The sequence below is a fragment of the Carcharhinus amblyrhynchos genome, chromosome 2 (genome assembly GCF_965287045.1).
Source record: "Carcharhinus amblyrhynchos chromosome 2, sCarAmb.v2.hapA, whole genome shotgun sequence".
Lineage (NCBI taxonomy): Eukaryota > Metazoa > Chordata > Chondrichthyes > Carcharhiniformes > Carcharhinidae > Carcharhinus > Carcharhinus amblyrhynchos.
In genome coordinates this window covers 58,830,130-58,851,272 of record NC_137325.1, presented here as the reverse complement: position 1 = coordinate 58,851,272, position 21,143 = coordinate 58,830,130, and the positions used below count along the sequence as shown (strand labels likewise).

The following is a 21,143-nucleotide window of genomic DNA, read 5'->3' as shown; positions in this document are numbered from 1 at the left end:
TCATCGGCTCAATCCGCCAGAGTCTGCCTTCACATGCTGGAATAGATATCTCTCTATCTCAACCAGGGTTGAGCCCCATCTGCTACCCTCACCTGGTTTAGCCAGCTTGTCAAAGCTGTTGCCCAGGGTGTGGCCGCTGTCGCATGCAAATAACTACAGGGAGCCACAGGTGAGAGCTGAGTGCCAGGTGGGGACAGTGAAGAATAAGTTTCCACAAACAGCAATGTGATAAATGCCCAGTTGATGTATTTTGGTCTTGTTGGTTGAACGATGAATAATGTTTAGGACACTGACAGAGTGCTATACTTCTGTCAGCTTTTTAAGCGTTTGCAATATGGCAAGGCTGTATTTGTTAGCTATGTTTAGTTGCCCAGAGGGCATTAGAGTTAAATTACATAATGTGCAGTCACTTATATGCCAGAACAGATTGAGATGGACAGTTCATTTACTCAAGGACATTGGTGAATCAGCTGAGTTTGTTAACAATCTGGCAATTTTTAGGATCATTTTATCCAGTGCCAGCTCATAAATTACTACATTTAGTAAACTTGTTTTCCAAACTTGCCAATGATAGGTTGTGAAATTCCAACTGCTAGATTCTTAGCAGTACAACTACATGCCAAGGATCTTCTACATCCAGCTAAATAGACAGACAGAACCTCAGATTAGCATCTAATCTAAAAGATAGCATTGTGGGGAAAAAGCAGCACCCTATCAGTACTTCAATCAAAAATCAGCCTAGGCATTTGTTCAAGTCCTGGAATGGGACATAAATCCAAACCATCCTGACTTAGAGATAAGATTTTATGTTAATAAGCTGGACACCCTAAATAAAACAAAACGAGAAGAGAGTTAATGAACATCGAATAATTGAATCCTTTGAAGTTTCATCATTTACTTGTGGTTAAATGAATTTAACTTACATGTCACAGTGACCAATCTGTCAACAACAAACTGCTGTCCTCCATATCCTAGATAGCCATGTGCCACTGTTTCCATGTACTGCGCAGAAAGAAAAAACACATTATACACATTTGAAAAATTATTAAATTAATTAGATTTAAAATGAAATACTAATCTAAAATGAAAAACATGAGGATGTACCTGTGCCAAGCTCTCAACACCTCCAAGTTCATTGAAAACTTTCTGAAATAAAAATGAGCAGCAGCACAAAAATATTAATATTCATTGAGTGATATTAAGAAGCAAAGTTCATTAGATCAGGTGAGACAAATCCCAATCACATGTAAGTTCACAATATATCTATAAAATGTGATTGTTGATATTAAAAACTGTAGAGGTATGATTGAGAGTCAATAGATTAATGCCAGCTGATTAGGACTCCAATCCACAAGTAAGGCTAAGGTTCCTTTAAGGTCTTCTCTTTTAATGATAGTTGCATCTGAAACATAGAGACTGTCACATAACATAACGGGGAAAGTTCAGGTAGAGTTTGAGGGAGGATTAGATTTGAAGAGTTAAACAATGGATAGAATGATCTTGATTACTGGTTACAACCTTGCCAGAATATTCAGATATGCTTCCACATAGGGGACAATAAGGGCATGTGTGACGGGATCAAAAAAGCAACGGGTGCATCAACAAAGAAAATTTTTCCATTGAAAACAAAGACAAAGGAAGCCATCACTGAGCGCAACGAACAGATTGAGACATTGCATTGAGTTGTACTCCAGGAAAAACACCATTATCAAGGACATTTCATACGCCGTAGACAGCCTGCCTGACATGAAAGATGTAGATACCAAAATCACAGTGGAGGAGCTGTGCAAAGCTATATGGTGTAAAGTGGGGTGTAAAGCGATTAGCATGATTGCTGCCGGTTTTTGTGACTGGCACTATTTTACGAGCACCAGATTTCCAGCACGGTCAGCATCTTACCGGAAATGGGTGAGAGGCAGGTTAATTTATTGAAATTTATTTAAAGAAGCATTTTCATGTCATTAGTGAGCCCAGCACTTAATCGTCCGGGCTCACCCTCCTTTATGACCTCGCCAGGAAAGGTTCTCATTGGCGAGGAATAGACATGTTCCCCATGAATGGGGAGCAGTCAACTTCGCCTCACTGATGGAACTGGTGACCACTGAGAACCCTGGCAAGCTGAGGGCAAGGGGGTGCCCTTTGGGCAGTGCCAGATTGGTAGTGCCAACCTGGCACCTGGTCAATGCCAGTCTGACATCTGGGTAATGCCAATCTGGCACCAGGGCAGGGTCAATGGGGAGCAGGAGGGTCATTGCTCCTCTGCAGTGATCATTGGGTGAAGGGGGGAGAGGCTGCCCACTGCTATTCTGCAGCAATCTGTGGGGGGTGAGGGGGAAGGAGAGGGGGCCCGCTGCCACTCTGCAGCTATCAGTGGGGGAGAGAGGGAAAGGGGTCCTGCTGCCATTCTGTAGCAATCAGTGGGGGGAAGGCAATGGGGCCCCAAATGGTGGAGGAGGGGGGTCAGTAATTAGTTTGGGCTGCAGGTGGGGGGTTTGGTGGGGTGTACTATCTCAGACCATGGGGGTGTGGGGGTGATGACAGTTGCTACAGTCTGCCTGTACTAGAGGAACCTGACAGTTATCTCCTTGTCTGTCAGACCCCTGGTACTGCTAATGCACATGTGCAGAATCAGAGCCCTGCACATGCGCACTACCTTCCTCTGCAGGCTTTCAGGCACATTAAGCCCTGCTCACAGTGGCGAGTAACAGGCTCACTCAAAATTTTGCAGGCAAAGTGTCAATGGGGGGCCTAAAAACATGTTCAAAAGACAGATCTGTAACTCTCTCAATTTCAAGTCCGCCCAGCACTTAGACAAAAAATGGTAAAATACCGTCCATTGTCAGCACATGCATGATGCAAAGATTGTGACTCTTTTTAAGAAAAGGGCAATTGCAATGATTGATTTGATTTGATTTATTATTGTCACATGAATCAGCATACAGTGAAAAGTATTGTTTCTTACGTGTAATACAGACAAAGAATACCATTCATAGAGAAGGAAATGAAGAAATGTAGTGTTACAGTCGTAGCTGGGGTGCGGAGAAAGATCAACTTAATGCAAGGTAGGTCTACTCAAAAGTCTGATGGCAGCAGGGAAGAAGCCCTTCTTGAGTCAGTTGTTACGTGAACTCAAACTTTTGTATATTTTTCCCGACGGAAGGAGGTGGAAGAGAGAACGTCCAGGGTGCATGGGGTCCTTAATTATTCTGGCTGCTTTGCTGAGGCAGCGGGAATGTAGACAGAGTCAATGGATGGGAGGCTGGTTTGCGTGATGGATTGGGCTACATTCACAATGCTTTGTATTTTCTTGCAGTCTTGGGCAGAACAGGAGCCATATCAAGCTGTGATACAACCAGAATGAATGCTTTCTACGGTGCATCTGTAAAAGTTGGTGAGAGTCATAGCTGACATGCCAAATTTCCTCAGTCTTGAGAAAGTAGAGGTGTAGATGGACTTTCTTAACTATAGTGTTGGCATGGGGGGACCAGGACAGGTTATTGGTGATTTGGACACCTAAACATTTGAAGCTCTCAACCTTTCTACTTCGTCCTTTGTGCAACTCGTCACTGAGAATTAAAAGAAAATTATTTACCCATGTTGCTCTTGTAAGATGGTAGTCATGATGTGGAGATGTTGCCGTTAGGCTGGGGTAAGCATAGGTCACAACACCAGGTTAAAGTCCAACAGGTTTATTTGGTAGCACAAGCTTTCGGAGTATCGCTCCTTCTTAGGTGAGTTGTGTTCACAAACAGGACACATATAGATACAAACTCAATTTACAAGGTAATGGTTGGAACATGAGTCTTTACAGGTAATCAGGTCTTAAAGGTGCAGGCAATGTGAGTGGAGAGAGGGGTAAGCACAGATTAAAGAGTTGTGTATTATCTCCAGCCAGGACAATTAGTGAGATTTTGCAGGACCAGGCAAGTCATAGGGTTACAGATAGCGTGATATGAACCTAAGATCCTGGTTGAGGCCGTCATCATGTATGCAGAACTTGGCTATCCAACACTACAGACTTCCTCCAGAAACACAGCACACGTGGAGTAGTCGAACCAGGAGCACTCCTTGTCATAATGGATGTCTCAGCACTCTACATCAGCATCCCCCACGATGACGGCATTGCTGCAACTGCCTCAGTACTCAATGCCAACAACTGCCAATCTCCAGATGCAATTCTACAACTCATCCGCATCATCCTAGACCACAATGTCTTTACCTTCAGAAACCAGTTCTTCACCCAGACACATGGAACAGCCATGGGGACCAAATTTGCACCTCATTATGCCAACATCTTCATGCACAGGTTCAAACAAGACCGCTTCACCGCACAGGACCTTCAACTGACGCTATACACTAGACACATCAATGACAGTTTCTTCCTTTGGACTCATGGCGAACAATCACTAAAACAACTATATGATGACAACAACAGGTTCCATCCCACCATCTGATTCACCATGGACTACTCTCCGGAATCGGTTGTATTCTTAGACACACGCATCTCCATCAAGAACGGTCAGCTCAGCACTTCACTGTACCGCAAGTCAATGGCTAACCTCACAATGCTCCACCTCTCCAGCTTCCACCCTAAATACATTAAAAAAGCCATCCCTTATGGACAAGCCTTCCGTATACACAGGATCTGCTCAGATGAGGAGAATCACAGCAGACACTGAAAGACACCGTCATAAGAGCAGGATATGGTGCTCGACTCATCAATCAACAGTTCCAACTTGTCACAGCGAAAAGCCACAATGACCTCCTCAGAAGGCAAACACAGGATATGGTGGACAGAGTTCCCTTCATCATCCAATGCTTCCCTGGAGCTGAGAAGCTATGACATCTTCTTCGGAGTCTTCAACATGTCATTGATGAAGATGAACATTTCATCAAGGCCATCCCCACTTCTCCACTTCTTGCCTTCAAACATGTGCACAACCTCAAACAGACCATAGTCTGCAGCAAACTACTCAGCCTTCAGGAGAAGATTGACCACGACACCACACAACCCTGCCACAGCAAATTCTGCAAGACATGCTGGATCATCGACATGGATTACATCATCTCACGTGAGAACACCATCCATCAGGTACACGGCACATACTCTTGCAACTTGGCCAACGTTGTCTACCTAATATGTTGCAGGAAAGGATGTCCTAAGGCATGGTACGTTGGGGAGACCATGCAGATGCTATGACAACAGATGAATGAACACCACTCAACAATCATCAGGCAAGAATGTTCTCTTCCTGTTGGCGAACACTTCAGCAGTCACAGGCATTCGGCCTCTGATCTTTGGGTAAGTATTCTCCAAGGTGGCCTTCATGACACACAACATCGCAGAATCACTGAGCAGAGACTGATAGCCAAGTTGCACACACATGAGGACAGCCACAAACGGGATCTTAGGTTCATGTCACACATCTGTATCCCCCGACTTGCCTGAGCTTGCAAAATCTCACTAACTGTCCTAGCTGGAGACAATACACATCTCTTTAACCTGTGCTTAACCCTCTCTCCACTCATTGTCTGTACCTTTAAGACTTGATTACCTGTAAAGACTCACATTCCAATCATTATCTTGTAAATTGAGGTTGTGTCTAATATATGCCCTGTTTATGAACACAAGTCCTCACTCACCTGAAGGAGTGACACTCTGAAAGCTTGTGCTACCAAGTAAACCTGTTGGACTTTAACCTGATGTTGTGAGACTTCTTACTGCCCTTGTAAGATTACAGACCTTGGTTGAATGCATTTATCCAGAATCCCAGTGTGGTTTCAGAACTGGAAGATTTACAATTGACAGGATTGCTTCAGTCCAGCAGCTGTAACAACAATGCTATGAGCAAAGACAACCATTATATATATGCCTTCATTGGCCTCATTAAGACATTTCACCATCTGTGCAGAGGCAGTCTATTTAACCTGCAGAAGAAAATTGGCTACCCATGATCTCTGGCTTCCATAAAAGCATGATGGGTAAGGTCAGCAATGATGGGGCAACATCAAAATCCCACATTGGAATCGCCCAGTTGTATTCTGGCGCCAACACTCTATGGCATATTCTTCTCTTTGTTGCTGCAATATGCTTTCAGATCATCCACAGAACACGTTTAAAGTTTAAAGTCAGGAAGACGAATATGTTGCCATATTCAATGTTACCATTTCACAAATCAGCATTGACAATGTGATGAAGGTTATTGGTAGCTTCACATATCTAAACTTTACAATCACCAGCAATCTGTCACTTGATGCTGAAATCATCACACACTTTGCAAAAGCCTGCTGTTGAGTCCAAGTTGAGTAAGAGAGTATAGAACAAGAGTAACCTAATGGACAACCCTAAATTGAAAGTTGAAAAGCCTGCATCCTCAGTGCCTTACACTACAGCAGTGAGAGCCGGACAATAAAACTAAGACAAAAGTAAAGTGGAATTCTACTTCCACTGTTTCATATGTACCCTTGGCATCTCTTAATGGGAAAGGTTAACAAACAAAAATCCTTCAAACCACCAGATACCTAAGCATATACTCATTGCTAAATCAATGACATGTGTGCAGGCTTGGTCATATATGTTAGATGGATGATAGCTGTATACCCAAAGACCTTCTGTACAGTGAATAAGACATCGATTCATAATGTGTTGGACTCCATTCATTTGCTACAAGGACACTTGCAAGCATGATATGAAGATGGCCAGCAGTAGTGCACACAACTGGGGACAGCCTGGATCTCTGGAGGCTCACTGTTTGGCTCACTGTTTGGAAGGGCATCAAAAGAGTCAAGGAGAAACAGAAAGCTTAGCTGAAAGAAAAGATGGCTCAGAGAATACAAAAGCCAATGAATCTGGAACTTCTCTGCTCACTGCCTGTATCTGCAGCAAGTGTGGCAAAGACTGCCATCCTCCCAGAATGAGGATCCTCAGTCACATTAGGCAACATTTAACATAGAGCTGATCACAAAGGCAAACTATTACTTAGGAGACAGAAGACCAGCAGGTGATCTAATTTTGTGTAAAGTGCATAATAATTATGATTGGCACTTGGATTGAGCAAGGGCTATGGCTTGTAAAGAAACCTCTTAAGATGTTAAGGTCCTGTAACAAAATACAATTGGCCAAAAAGTAATACTCAAGTAAATGATGAGGAGATGCAGTAAGCTTTTCTTTCTTATCTTAACCTCTACTTCAATAACCTCTTACAGCCCTCAGAACTCCTCTTGGGCATCCCATTCCTACTTCCCTCTGTCCGACCATTAAGGCTCCTTACAACTGTCTAATTCCCATTCTCTGTAATTCCCTCTCAAAGTTCTTCTATTTCCCTTTCCTTCTTTCCACAGCAATGTCCAAACTTTTAGTTACTCTCTCAATATCTCCTCTTTTGGCTTGGCATTCATTTTCACTGATCACAATTTTATGAAATGACTTGATGCATTTCGTCATAATATTTTTGAGTTATTTTTAAGCACGTTAAGTGAGAGGTATTTAAAATCAGGAATATCAGATTAATCAGTGCAGGCTTGTTTTTCCAATTTTTGAATCTGGTTCCATTTACAGGTCTACATTATTTCAAGATAAGAGATGAACACTAGAGTAATTCATGAATTGTCCCATTCTTTAACCTATATAAAAGGAAATATTGTTTAAGTTCAGTATGTCTTAAGTTTTCTTGTTGGGCACAGCCCAGAAGTTATGTCATAAAATATATCCATATTATCATATTGTATTGATATCATGGTGCGCAATCTTAACTTTTCATGCCTAGCATTAACTGGGCAATAATGAGATCAACAATATTATTGTCCTTGTATCCCAATGCTGTGTCCAGTGACATTTTGAAATAGACCATTTATGGTTTTTGGGTAGAACTGGTTGGAGCATGCCTACTTCTATCACTTCCATAGATTGAGCCACGACAGATCAGCCATGATCTTATTGAATGGCGGGGCAGGCTCGAAGGGCTAGTTGGCCTACTCCTGCTCCTATTTCTTATGTTCTTATGTTCTTATTATAGAGCCAAAGGCGCCCAGTAAAGGTAAAATGGAAAATATATTTGTGGGCTCTGGAAGAACATGACTAGGGTAAATTATATTGGCCAATCTTGATCCAGGAAAAACACAGGGGAGGTCATTTGATGTCTTGCAATTCATTGGCTCAATGTAAACAAGGCTGGGATTTGTTGAATTATGGACACCACTTTACTGCCCACCCCATACAATGGGTGGCATGCTTTCCCAGTTTTTAAATAATCTTTCCTTGTGGATGTGAACATCACCAACAAGGCCAACATTTGTAAGCCCATCCCTAATAGATCTTAAAAAGGTGATGCCTTCTCAAACCGCAGTTGTCTATTCTGTAGCAGTTTGATACATGAATGACTTGCTAGGTCACTTCAGAGGGCAGTTAAAAGTCAACCATATTGCTATGGGTCTGGAGTCACATGTAAGCCAAACCAGATATCAAATTTCTTTCCCTAAAGGGCATTAGTGAACCAGATGGGTTTTTAATAACAACTGATGATCACCATAACTGACTCTTTGCAGTTTTATTTATTAATTATGTTTATCAATTAAATTTAAATTCTATCAGCTCCTTTTGATAGGATTTGAACCTGGGGCTCCAGGGCATTAGCCTCATCCTTTGGATTACAAATCCATAATTACCATTATGCCACTGAGTCCCCTGCCAGTTTGTACGCCAGTTGGATGTATAAGTTAACAGCAATTCCTCAGTACAATATGATCTAAAGTAACATCATACACTTCAATTCTATTTTTCCCTAAATATATATATGCCAAATGAAGTGGTAACTAAGTAACAGCCTATTAACTGCTCACAATGTTTCCTGCAAATAAAATGTTTCTGATGTATAATGCTCAGGAGAGCCGATTGGTTTATCGTTTTGATTAATGAAACGTACAAAAATGCTTACACAATGAAGAGATGATATGAAGTATATCTCAATCTTTGTGTTGACCTCCAACTGGCTAAATTACATGGTGCCATGTTTTTGTTTCTTACGAAATTGACCATAATTATTCATTGGCTATAAATCTACTTTCACTTATCAAATAACATGCTCAGATGATCCTTTTAAAAAAAACAATTTTCCCTCAATTTTCATATGTGACTTCTATTCATTATGCTTATTGATAAGTACTGCATTCCAAAAATTAGGAAATTAATACAAACATGATATAAACTGTCAATTTACATTCTCTTAAGTGTTGGTTTTAACATAATTCAGCCTAAAAGTTCCAGTGACCCAACTGATGGGCAACAGTGTGGCAAGGTGGGAAAGCTGCTAGCCACTTCAGCAAGCAATTCCAAATCCTTGAGATTATGCCACTTAAATTCAGGGAAGTCATTCTGCTTGTTAAGACAAAGATGTTCATACCAATGGAATGGAAAAACTTCAAATTGCAATGTGGCACTCTGGTAAGTGACATAAAACTCTTGCCTCAAAAGAGGAAAGGAAAAAAAAACAAATCTTTACCTTCTTGCATGCCTTCTGGCTAGCTTTGTCATATGTGAAAACCTTCCGTAGATAGCTTTTGCCTACACAAATAGGTATAATCCTGCTGAACGGATTAATGGCAAATCAAGTGTAATTTTCAGAGCAGTTCAGAAATACTTGCCAGGCCGATTTCCAAAATTGGCCCTCAATGTAATGAGGCATGTTTAAGAGCCTTATATATAATGGATATAATGTGAGATGTGAGCAGCAAAAACCCAATTGAATTGCAGTTCCAAGTTAGCAGGCATTTACCAGGATAAACCTTTTGGTGAGACTGCACAACAACTGCTCCAACAAAGTGGAAACAGCTTTGCCGGCAGCATTCCTCCTGTTGCCGTGGTGGAACTGCAGAGCTACATGCATGGAACTGATAGTGCATGAAGTCTACTATTCTGGTATTTTTATGTGCTCTCTCATCCTGATGTGCTATTCTCAGGGAAAAGAGAATGAAGTATTCTTTCTTTGCTTGCAGTGCCTGTGACCTCTCCATGTCAATGTACCACAAACTGAGAAGTTTTCCACATCTGGAAGGATGTTCAGGTGGACAATGTTAGGAATGATGGTAACCTCCACAGTCACTGAAAGGAACACCCTCACAATGATATGAGCTCCAGGTTGGTGAAAACCTTTTGTGTGAAGTGTAGCCTCTTCATTGGCACAGCTCATGGCTCATGGCAAAGTAGGAATGGTACTTCCTTTGAGACTAGGACTGTCATGGAGAACCTTTCCTCTTCTTGGAGCTTCTCCTCTCTGCCTCCACCTTTCTATTTATTGCTCATATTGCAGATCAAGTAATTTTTTTCTACTGTAGCGATTGCTCTACAACTGTGCAAAACGTTGATATTTCCATCCTTGTCATGATCAGCAAAATGTCCAAATGGCTAAATAAACTCATTACAGCACCTCCACAAACTTTGCCTTAACAAAGGTAAATCATAAGTACCTCACTTGTTAACTGTTAAGTGTTCCTTCAAACAGCCCCAGAACAAGGCTCATCATGTTTCGGAAAACCAGTTGTTTCAGGAGTGGTTAACAAAGATGCTGCTAGCACGTGCACTGAACAAATTTAGTCCTGGTATTGCATCAGGCCCATCAGGATAGCATTCATTAGCATACACTGGTGCACCCACAGTAGTCCACTTCAGTAATGTCACACAGAAAGTGGTGACCTGCACATTGTGTGCAAGGAAACTTGAGGTAGGCTTTAGCAGTACCATGCTACTGAGTTTCACGCCCAATTAAACTTATTAGTAGAAATTTTCCTAAGTCTGTGTGTAACAACACTGCTTCACTAGGGAATTGGCACCATTTTTGTTTTGCTAATTTAGGTGTGTTTATTTTCACAGGTTTGCTTTGACCCACTCATTTCTATTCAGGAATGGTAAAAAAAAATGAGTGAAATAAGAACATAAGAACATAAGAAATAGGAGCAGGAGTAGGCCATCTGGCCCTTCGAGCCTGCCCCGCCATTCAATAAGATCATGGCTGATCTGTCGTGGCTCAGTTCCACTTTCCCGCCCTCTCCCCATAACCCTTAATCCCCTCTCTTATCAAAAACCCATCAACCCGCTTCTTAAAAATATTTAGCGAGGCAGCCTCCACCACTTCAACGGGCAGAGAATTCCAGAGATTCACCACCCTTTGAGTGAAGAAGTTCCTCCTCAACTCCGTTCTAAACCGCCCCCCCTTTATCTTGAGGCTGTGCCCCCTAGTCCTATTGTCTTTTTTGAGCGGGAAGAGTCTCTCCACCTCTATCCTATCCATCCCATTCATCATCTTATACGTCTCAATGAGATCTCCCCTCATTCTTCTAAACTCTAACGAGTACAAGCCTAGTTTATTCAGCCTCTCCTCATAGCTCAACCCCCTCAACTCCGGTATCAGCCTAGTAAACCTCCTCTGCACTCCCTCCAAGGCCAAAATATCAAGCACACCAAATCTTATCCAAAAAAAACTTCTTTTGAAAACAAAGACAAATTTTGCTTTCAAAAAGGGGGCGGCATGGTAGCATAGTGGTTAGCACTGCTGCTTCACAGTTCTAGGGACCTGGGTTCAATTCCTGACTTGGGTCACTGTCTGTTTGCACATTCTCCTTGTGTCTGTGTGGGTTTCCTCTGGGTGCTCTGGTTTCCTCCCACAGTCCAAAGATGTGCAGGTTAGATTGATTGGCTATGCTAAAATTGCCCTTACTGTCTTGAGATGCGTAGGTTAGAGGGATTAGTGGATAAATATATACGGATATGGAGGTAGGGCCTGAGTGGGATTGTGGTTGGTGCAGACTCAATGGGCTGAATGGCCTCTTTCTGTACTGTAGGGATTCTATGATTCTATAAATTTTGATGGCATACCAAACCACCTTCCAGTCAGTGAAAACATCAGCAGCAGCAGCCAGTAATTAGCACAATGAGAATAAGTGATAACAAATAATGCAATTAGCTTCAAATTATTAGTGCAACATTACAATATTGGCAAGAAGTCTTCATATATTTTACATAAATCTACAAAGCATTGAGTGAATGAAAGGTAAAAGTCCATTGTTTATTGAACAAACCTGATAAAATGGATCCCTCATTATTAATCTCAGACAGATTAACACCCGGAGAAAATTAGCAGGTGGGACTCTGACCACCCACTCTCTGTAACAAAAAAGATACCATAACAAGTTACAAATTCATCTGTATTGTAGTTAACATAGTGCTTTCTTTGTAAATTATTAATCAGACATAACAGACCTCTGATTATCTGTCAATCAATACCAAGCTCTCTCTTTCCTGACCACATAGTTTATGAAACTCCAAAGCAGATTTCATACAACCTAAAATAATAATTCAGACTTGCTTTGTCAATCTATAACAAATCCAGTTGTTAACATAAAATAATACTCAGTTTTTGGACTGCTTCGATTGATCAGTTTAAAGGACACATCTGTTGGTGGGTATATTTGAGGAGAGACAGAACTTCATGGAGCACTGGAGATTGTGCAGCTGCCAACAGATTGGTGATAGCAGCAGGATTGGTGGAGAACAAGAAACAATGTGGAATTTAAGGGGAGCATGGCTGGAAAGATAGTTTCCCTGAGGCATGGCATGGTATTGATGAAAAGGAAGGTGTTGACATAGGTGGACTTGAAAGGTCTGGGATGGGACTGACGTGAGAGGGAGTGGAAGGTATTGTGGAATTGGGTAAGTGTGGCAAAATGTCACAGACAATTATTTCATACAAATTGTTATTCGAAAGCAAATCTTTATGCTAAGAAATAAAGACTCTGCTTTGCACAACATGTCTCAGGTCAAGATGCCATACCTTGCAACTCCACTCATTCCTCTTTCTGTTACCACATGACATGCTGTGGTACTGTGGCCTCTTTAAGTGTGCACTCCCTGATAGCCACATGGTTGGGCTGGACCCTATGGGGTGCTGAAGCAGTAAGCTGAGCCAATTGAGAGCATGTATCAGGAGAGGATCTGCAGTTAGAAACAAGAAGAAATAGTGTACAGTCACACAGTTATTCTGTCTGACTATGGTGGAAATATGGTTATTTGTTCATTAGTGGCAAGAAAGCTTTTTGTTCTTTGACTTGCCTTCGATTTATTACACTGGTAATGGGGAAAAACATTGCAAATTCTTGGGGATCGCAGTGCACAGCTTGACGGGGAAGAGATTGGAGTGTTGAAAATAAGAAGGAATGGGACAGGCATATGTTAAAATGCCTTTGATCAGCAAATTAGAACAATTTGAAGTAGAAAACTGGGGATAGCATATTGAAAAGCTACATTACTTTGGAGCGAATGAGATAACAACTGAAGAAGAGCGGCCAACAGACCTGCAGCTTAATAAGAAGGTTAACATCACCTGATGCTCCAGTATTGGCTGAGACCAAAATCTCTTTAGAAAAACTGCAGAATTGGCTCAGGCTACTGAATGTGCAGACAGGATGTAAGTGAGTAGCAAATTGTCCAAATGAGGTATACCACTTGTGCTGGAAAATGGCTGTTATGAAGGGGCACCCAAATACAGGCACTGAAGAGTCCAATAAAAGGGATACAGGCAGATGTGCAAGAGAGAACACTCCCAAGAAGCGTGCTGATATAGGAATTCTGTGTGATTCAGGTACGATGTGGATATGCCGGCGTTGGACTGGGGTAAACACAGTAAAAAGTCTGACAACACCAGGTTTTAGTCCAACCGATTTATTTGATAGTAAACTCACAAGCTTTCGGGTTAGCCCCTTCGTCAGGTGAATGGAGAGCTCTGGCCTCAGACAGAGCATATAAAGCACAGACAGTTTAGAGATTACTGATTAAAATGCGAACCTTTACACCTAACCTGCTGTTCAAGTCCTGAAGTGGCTGACAATGTGAGTGGAAGGAGCACTGATCACAGGTTAAAGAGATGTGTATTGTCTCCAGACAGTACAGTAAGTGAGGTCTTGCAAACCCAGGCAAGTCACGGGGGTTACAGATAGTGCGACATGAACCCAAGATCCCTGTTGAGACCGTCCTCATGTGTGTGGAACTTGGCTATCAGTCTCTGTTCAGCGACTCTGCGCTGTCGTGTGTTGTGAAGGCCGCCTTGGAGAATGCTTACCCGAAGGTCAGAGGCTGAATGCCCGTGACCACTGAAATGTTCGTCAACAGGAAGGGAACAGTCTTGCCTGGTGATTGTCGAGCAATGTTCATTCATCCGTTGTCGTAGCGTCTGCATGGTCTCCCCAATGTACCATGCTTCAGGACATCCGAACACTACAGACAGTTACCCACAGATCCGACCAAAGAACACACTCGTCAACTCAACAATCTGATCAAGACCTTTGATCCGGACCTTCAGAGCACCCTCCGTGCTCTCATTCCACGTACTCCCCGCATTGGAGATCTCTACAGCCTCCCAAAGATACACAAGGCAAACACACCTGGCCGTCCCATCGTATCGGGCAATGGGACTCTGTGTGAGAACCTCTCCGGCTACGTCGAGGGCATCCTGAAACCCATTGTACAAAGAACCCCCAGCTTTTGTCGCGACACTACGGACTTCCTACTGAAACTCAGCACACACGGAGCAGTTGAACCAGGGACACTCCTCGTCACAATGGATGTCTCGGCGCTCTACACCAACATCCCCCACAATGATGGCATTGCTGCGACTGCCTCAGTACTCAATGCTGACAACTGCCAGTTTCCAGATGCAATTTTACAACTCACCCGCTTTATCCTGGACCACAATGTCTTCACCTTCAACAACCAGTTTTTCATCCAGACACACGGAACAGCCATGGGGACCAAATTTGCACCTCAGTATGCCAACATCTTCATGCACAGGTTCGAACAAGACTTCTTCACTGCACAGAATCTTCAACCGATGCTGTACACTAGATACATCAATGACATTTTCTTCCTTTGGCCTCATGGTGAACAATCACTGAAACAACTATATGATGATATCAACAAATTCCGCCCCACCATCAGACTCACCATGGACTATTCCCCAGAATCGGTTGCACTCTTGGACACACGCATCTCCATCAAGGACGGTCACCTCAGCACCTCACTGTACCGCAAGCCCACAGACAATCTCACAATGCTCCACTTCTCCAGCTTCCACCTTAAACATGTTAAAGTGATAATTCCCTATGGACAAGCCCTCCGTATACACAGGATTTGCTCAGATGAGGAGGATCGTGACAGACACCTCCAGACGCTGAAAGATGCCCTCATAAGAACAGGATATGGCGCTCGACTCATAGATCGACAGTTCCGATGTGCCACAGCGAAAAACCACACCGATCTCCTCAGAAGACAAACACGGGACACAGTGGACAGAGTACCCTTCGTCGTCCAGTACTTCCCCGGAGCGGAGAAGCTACGACATCTTCTCCGGAGTCTTCAACATATCATTGATGAAGACGAACATCTCGCCAGGGCCATCCCCACACCCCCACTTCTTGTCTTCAAACAGCCACGCAACCTCAAACAGACCATTGTTCGCAGCAAACTACCCAGCCTTCAGGAGAACAGTGACCACAATACCACACAACCCTGCCACAGCAACCTCTGCAAGACATGCCGGATCATCGACATGGATACCATCATCACATGTGAGAATAATATCCACCAGGTACACAGTAAATACTCTTGCAACTCAGCCAACATTGTCTACCTGATACGTTGCAAGAAAGGATGTCCCGAAGCATGGTACATTGGGGAGACCATGCAGACGCTACGACAACGGATGAATGAACATTGCTAGACAATCACCAGGCAAGACTGTTCCCTTCCTGTTGACGAACATTTCAGTGGTCACGGGCATTCAGCCTCTGACCTTCGGGTAAGCATTCTCCAAGGCGGCCTTCACAACACACGACAGCGCAGAGTCACTGAACAGAGACTGATAGCCAAGTTCCACACACATGAGGACGGTCTCAACAGGGATCTTGGGTTCATGTCGCACTATCTGTAACCCCCGTGACTTGCCTGGGTTTGCAAAACCTCACTTATTGTACTGTCTGGAGACAATACACATCTCTTTAACCTGTGATCAGTGCTCCTTCCACACACATTGTCAGCCACTTCAGGACTTGAACAGCAGGTTAGGTGTAAAGATTCGCATTCTAATCAGTAATCTCTAAACTGTCTGTGCTTTATATGCTCTGTCTGAGGCCAGAACTCTCCATTCACCTGACGAAGGGGCTAACCCGAAAGCTTGTGAGTTTACTATCAAATAAATCGGTTGGACTAAAACCTGGTGTTGTCAGACTTTTTACTGATTCAGGTACAACAGAAAGGGTCATTTATAAGCAAGGTGCAGAATGACACTGTCAGGGCCGAATGTGTGAAAAGAAACCACAGCAGCTAATTTAACACCTTTAAAGAAACTAGATGAGGAGCCCGACAGGGGACTGATGGTTACCTGACAATTGGTTACACTTAATCAGGCCCAGCTGAGTAAAGTTGCATTATGCTCTCACTTTTCCTAACTGGTATATAGAAGACACAGCATGAAACTGCTTCTCTATTGGGAAAGAGCTAAAATCACTCTCAACTGCCTTCTTAGCCATATCATTAATGATTTGGAAGAAGGAACTGAAGGCGCTATTGCTAAGTTTGCAGATGATACAAAGATATGTAGAGGGACAGGTAGTATTGAGAAAGCGGGGTGGCTGCAAAAGGACTTGGACAGGTTAAGAGAGTGGGCAAAGAAGTGGCAGATGGAATATAATGTGGAAAAGTGTGAGGTTATGCACTTTGGAAGGAGGAATTGAGACAGACTATTTTCTAAACAGGAGATGCTTAGGAAATTAGAAACATAAAGGGACTTGGGAGTCATCATTCAAGATTCTCTTAAGGTTAAGAACATAAGAACGTAAGAACATAAGAAATAGAAGCAGGAGTAGGCCATCTAGCCCCTCGAGCCTGCCCCGCCATTCAATAAGATCATGGCTGATCTGTCATGGCTCAGTTCCACATTTCCGCCCTCTCCCCATAACCCTTAATCCCCTTGCCTATCAAAAACCTATCAACCCGCGTCTTAAAAATATTTAGCGAGGCAGCCTCCACCACTTCAACGGGCAGAGAATTCCAGAGATTCACCACCCTTCGAGTGAAGAAGTTCCTCCTCAACTCCGTTCTAAACTGCCCCCCCTTTATCCTGAGGCTGTGCCCTCTCATCCTACTGTCCTTTCTGAGCGGGAAGAGCCTCTCCACTCTATCCTATCCATCCCATTCAACATCTTATACGTCTCAATGAGATCTCCCCTCATTCTTCTAAACTCTAATGAGTACAAGCCTAGTTTATTCAGCCTCTCCTCATAGCTCAATCCCCTCAACCCCGGAATCAGCCTAGTAAACCTCCTCTGCACTCCCTCCAAGGCCAAAATATCCTTGCGTAAGTGCGGCGACAATCAGCAGTTAGGAAAGCAAATGCAATGTTAGCATTCATGTCGAGAAGGCTAGAATACAAGAACTGGGACGTATTTCTGAGGCTGTATAACGCTCTGGTCAGACCTCATTTGGAGTATTGTGAATAGTTTTGGGCCCCATTTCTAAGGAAGGATGTGCTGCCCTTGGAAAGGGTCAGAGGAGGTTCACAAGAATGATCTCTAGAATGAAGAGCTTGTCATATGAGGAACAGTTGAGGATTCTGGGTCTGTACTCATTGGAGTTTAGAAGAATGAGGGGGGATCTTATTGTAATTTATAGGATATTGCGAGTGAGTATTTAGAGTGGATATGGGGAGGCTGTTTCCACTAGTTGGAAAAACTAGAACCAGAGGGCACAACCTCAGGCTAAAGGGACCATCCTTTAAAACAAAGATGAGGAGGAATTTCTTCAGCCAGAGGGTGGTGAATCTGTGGAACTCTCTGCTGCAGAAGGCTGTGGAGGCCAGGTTAATGAGTGTCTTTAAGACAGAGATAGATAGATAGCTTCTTGATAATAAGGGGATCAGGGGTTATGGGGAAAAGGCAGGAGAATGGGAATGAGAAAATATTAGTCCTGATTGAATGGCAGAGCAAACTCGATGGGCTCAGTGGCCTAATTCTGCTCCTATGTCTTATGGTCTTATAGTTTTATCAGTCGCCTTCATGCTCAGCTGTAGGGATCCCGTCGACTTCATCAACACAGCCTGGAAAAAGTAGCTGTAGGTGGGAACAAGCTAATAAGTGACCCCAATAGATCAGTCTTTAATTTTCTGACCATCCCAATGTGTTCAAAACTACCTTCAGGAGCTGGAGAAGCTTCCCCTATAGCATAGGAGTTAATTTGGGCTCAAAATCCAAGATTCACTATTATGAAGAAAATGCTGAGAGGCTTTCTTGCAGGCTTTCCTGACAATACAGGAGCAGATGAAAGGGTTCTACAAACTCCAGCAAGAATGAATGGATTGTGAATGTGGAAAGAACTAAAGTAACAATTCAGAATTGATATAGGGGACTGGTGGATTCAAGATGATAGATCCACAGTCTATATGACCTAAATTTGTTCTACAACAGACAAGAAGCTTAGCTTTTGGCCTTTGAATTATGCCATGGCAGAAACGTGGCCAAAAAAAGTGGACAAAGATTGTGTCGCCTTTTTTGAAAGGAGAGACAAACATGGCAAACTGTTGACTTGAAACAGCTGCATATTTTTGATTACCAGACACTGAAACAGGAAACTCAGGCCCATGCTAGGGTTACTGTGATGCATAAGGCATTATTGTTTCAAGCCTGGGCCAAAATCAGAGGTAACAACGCCTGGCTCAGTGGCAGCAACAGGCTGGGGAGATGATGGCGTAGAGGTAACACCACTGATTAGTAACCAGATGCCCAGTCTAATCCTCTGGGGGACGCAAGTTCAATTCCCATCATGACAGCTGATGGAATTTAAATTCCATTAATAAAAATCAGTCTAGAATTGAAAACAAGTCTCAGTAATGGTGACAATTAAGCTTCAGTCAATTATGCTCAAAACCAACCTGACTACTGTCTTTTAGTGAAGGAAATCTGCCATTCTTACCTGGTCTGGCCTTCACGCGACTCCAGCAATGTGGTTGACTCTTAACTGCTGTCTGAAATAGCCCAGCAAATCACTGAGTCCAAGGGCAATTAGGGATGGGCAATAAATGCTGGCCTTGTCAGTGCTAGGGGAGTTTCACAGTAAACTTGAAGCCTATATTCCATGAAAGAATTTTAAAATATTATCTGGCAAGGGTCATGGAACTAGTTGTCGTGGACTGATACATCCAAACTCAACTACCAAAGGTTAGGAATCAGATCAGACAAGGACAGCCAGCAGACACCCAGGCGTTGGAGGCAGTAACAAAGCAATTTCTGATAGCGGACAAGCTGGCTTGCAATTGAGGAAACTAGGTTAGTGAACATGAGTGTGGGAATGAATGAGTGAGTGTGGGTGAGAGATGAGAGTGTGTGTGGGGTGAAGAGGCTGACCATGTATGTGAAAGAAAGAGAGGAGGCTGAGAGGGAGAGGAGTGTGCTTTGGCATTTACCTTCACCCCCACACACCAAAAGGCACTCTTGCCTATCTCTCAGTTGGTGAAGATAAGTGAGCACACTGAGACTGGGAATGAGCTGGAGATGCAGGCTCTCACCCATTCACACTCTATTGGATATCTCTATTAATTCTCATCCTTAAAATTATAAATTTATTATTGACTTTTTTTCCTCAGCAAGTTGTTTTTCATTCCTCAACTTCTCATTTTGAAAGTCATGTTTACTGTTGTGTCAAACCTTACCTTCCTTAAATTTGCTCATGCACTCCCCAATTCCCAAGTCTGAGAAAAGTTAAAATATGGAATGGCTCCCACTCAAAAACATTGGACAAGCCTAGGCAAGACAATGCCCTAATATTGAAATTGGGGAATCTATGGGTTGCAAGTCTCAGAACCCAGATTGTAATGTGATTTTGGAGGTTATCCTCCCTCACAGGCCATATGAGCTATGTTGAGGAAACCCAGTGTATTTTTCTTAAGCCCATAAAATTCAATTGTGAAGAGGTCACTGCACTGATAGATCTTGGTTGCACCATGACCTTAGTAACTACCTAATTGCCCGACCCTGCAGTGACTTCATGGGCCCAAAGTAAGTGCAGAGTATGTGAAAGGAAAGTGCACCATTACCTGAGTATTACAATAAACATTAGAGTCTGATGAAAAAAGTGAGTGATTACTGCAAGATGTTTGCTAATCCCAAATTTTTCTAACAAGGACCAAAATCAAATGACATACTTCTTTGAAGTGGCAATCAATGGCGGAATGTCACTCTAGCAACTTACCTGTGCTTGAAATGGGAAGTGCCTCCCTCCCTGACCTTTTGACTCAGGGCTGTTGAGATTAAAGAAGTGAAGCGCACCCCCAGCTCCGGCAGCGAAGTACAAAAGGAGGTGAGCAAAGCAGGGCATGAACTGCTGTAAAACAGTTGAGTTTGAAGGTCTTACTGAAAGGGACAAGTTAAGTTGCTGAGGTAAATGAATGGGGTGTGGGAGTAAGCATTTTATAAATGTTGAACAATGTGTGATGATTCCTGACCACAAGGATGGCAGTGTTATGTGGCATAATGACCTCTCCCTGAGGGCAAATGCTAACTCTCTGACACTACCTTTTATCTCTCCAGACCATTACTACAATACCAAACATCAAGTCATCATTTCCAAGACCACTGCTGATCTCGACTTCACTCAAAACCTTCCCTTAATGTCCTCCCACCACAGTCATGCAACCTCAAACAGCCTGCTTCTACCTTCTTTACAAACAAAATTGCCTTGGTACACCCATTGTTTCAACCTCTTCATGACCCACTGAACTAATTTCTTCCTATCTCAACTTTATATTTTTCTCCCCTCATCCAGTCTCTTGTCACCTACATCTATGATCCTTCTGATGACCAGGGTGCTTTCATAAAAGCCTCCATTTCCTTTTTGTACAATGTCCCTCTAAGAACTAAGGTAAAACTGAGAAGTACTCTGAGAAGGAGGTAATTGATTTCTGGGTTATGATATCATTAAGTTTCAAGAAATGCCCACATGGACAGAGAAAAAATGGCTGCAACAATAAGTTAACAACAATAATGGCAATAGTGGCTTTAAAATGGCTTTTCTGGCTGAGAGTTAAGCATGCTGGGATTTTTGGTCAACTTAT

At 42.9% G+C, this 21,143-nt stretch overlaps 1 protein-coding gene across 1 annotated transcript in view; it reads right to left on the bottom strand.

The window, feature by feature from the left end:
- nek10 (NIMA-related kinase 10) overlaps positions 1 to 21,143 on the bottom strand; it is a 265,380-nt gene that overhangs the window by 188,537 nt on the left and 55,700 nt on the right. The window contains exons 6-8 of the mRNA XM_080206316.1: positions 12,070 to 12,154; positions 1,105 to 1,146; positions 924 to 1,002 (exon numbers count right to left, since the gene is read on the bottom strand). Coding sequence (XP_080062442.1) covers positions 924 to 1,002; positions 1,105 to 1,146; positions 12,070 to 12,154 — 206 coding nt within the window. The remainder of the gene's footprint in view (positions 1 to 923; positions 1,003 to 1,104; positions 1,147 to 12,069; positions 12,155 to 21,143) is intronic.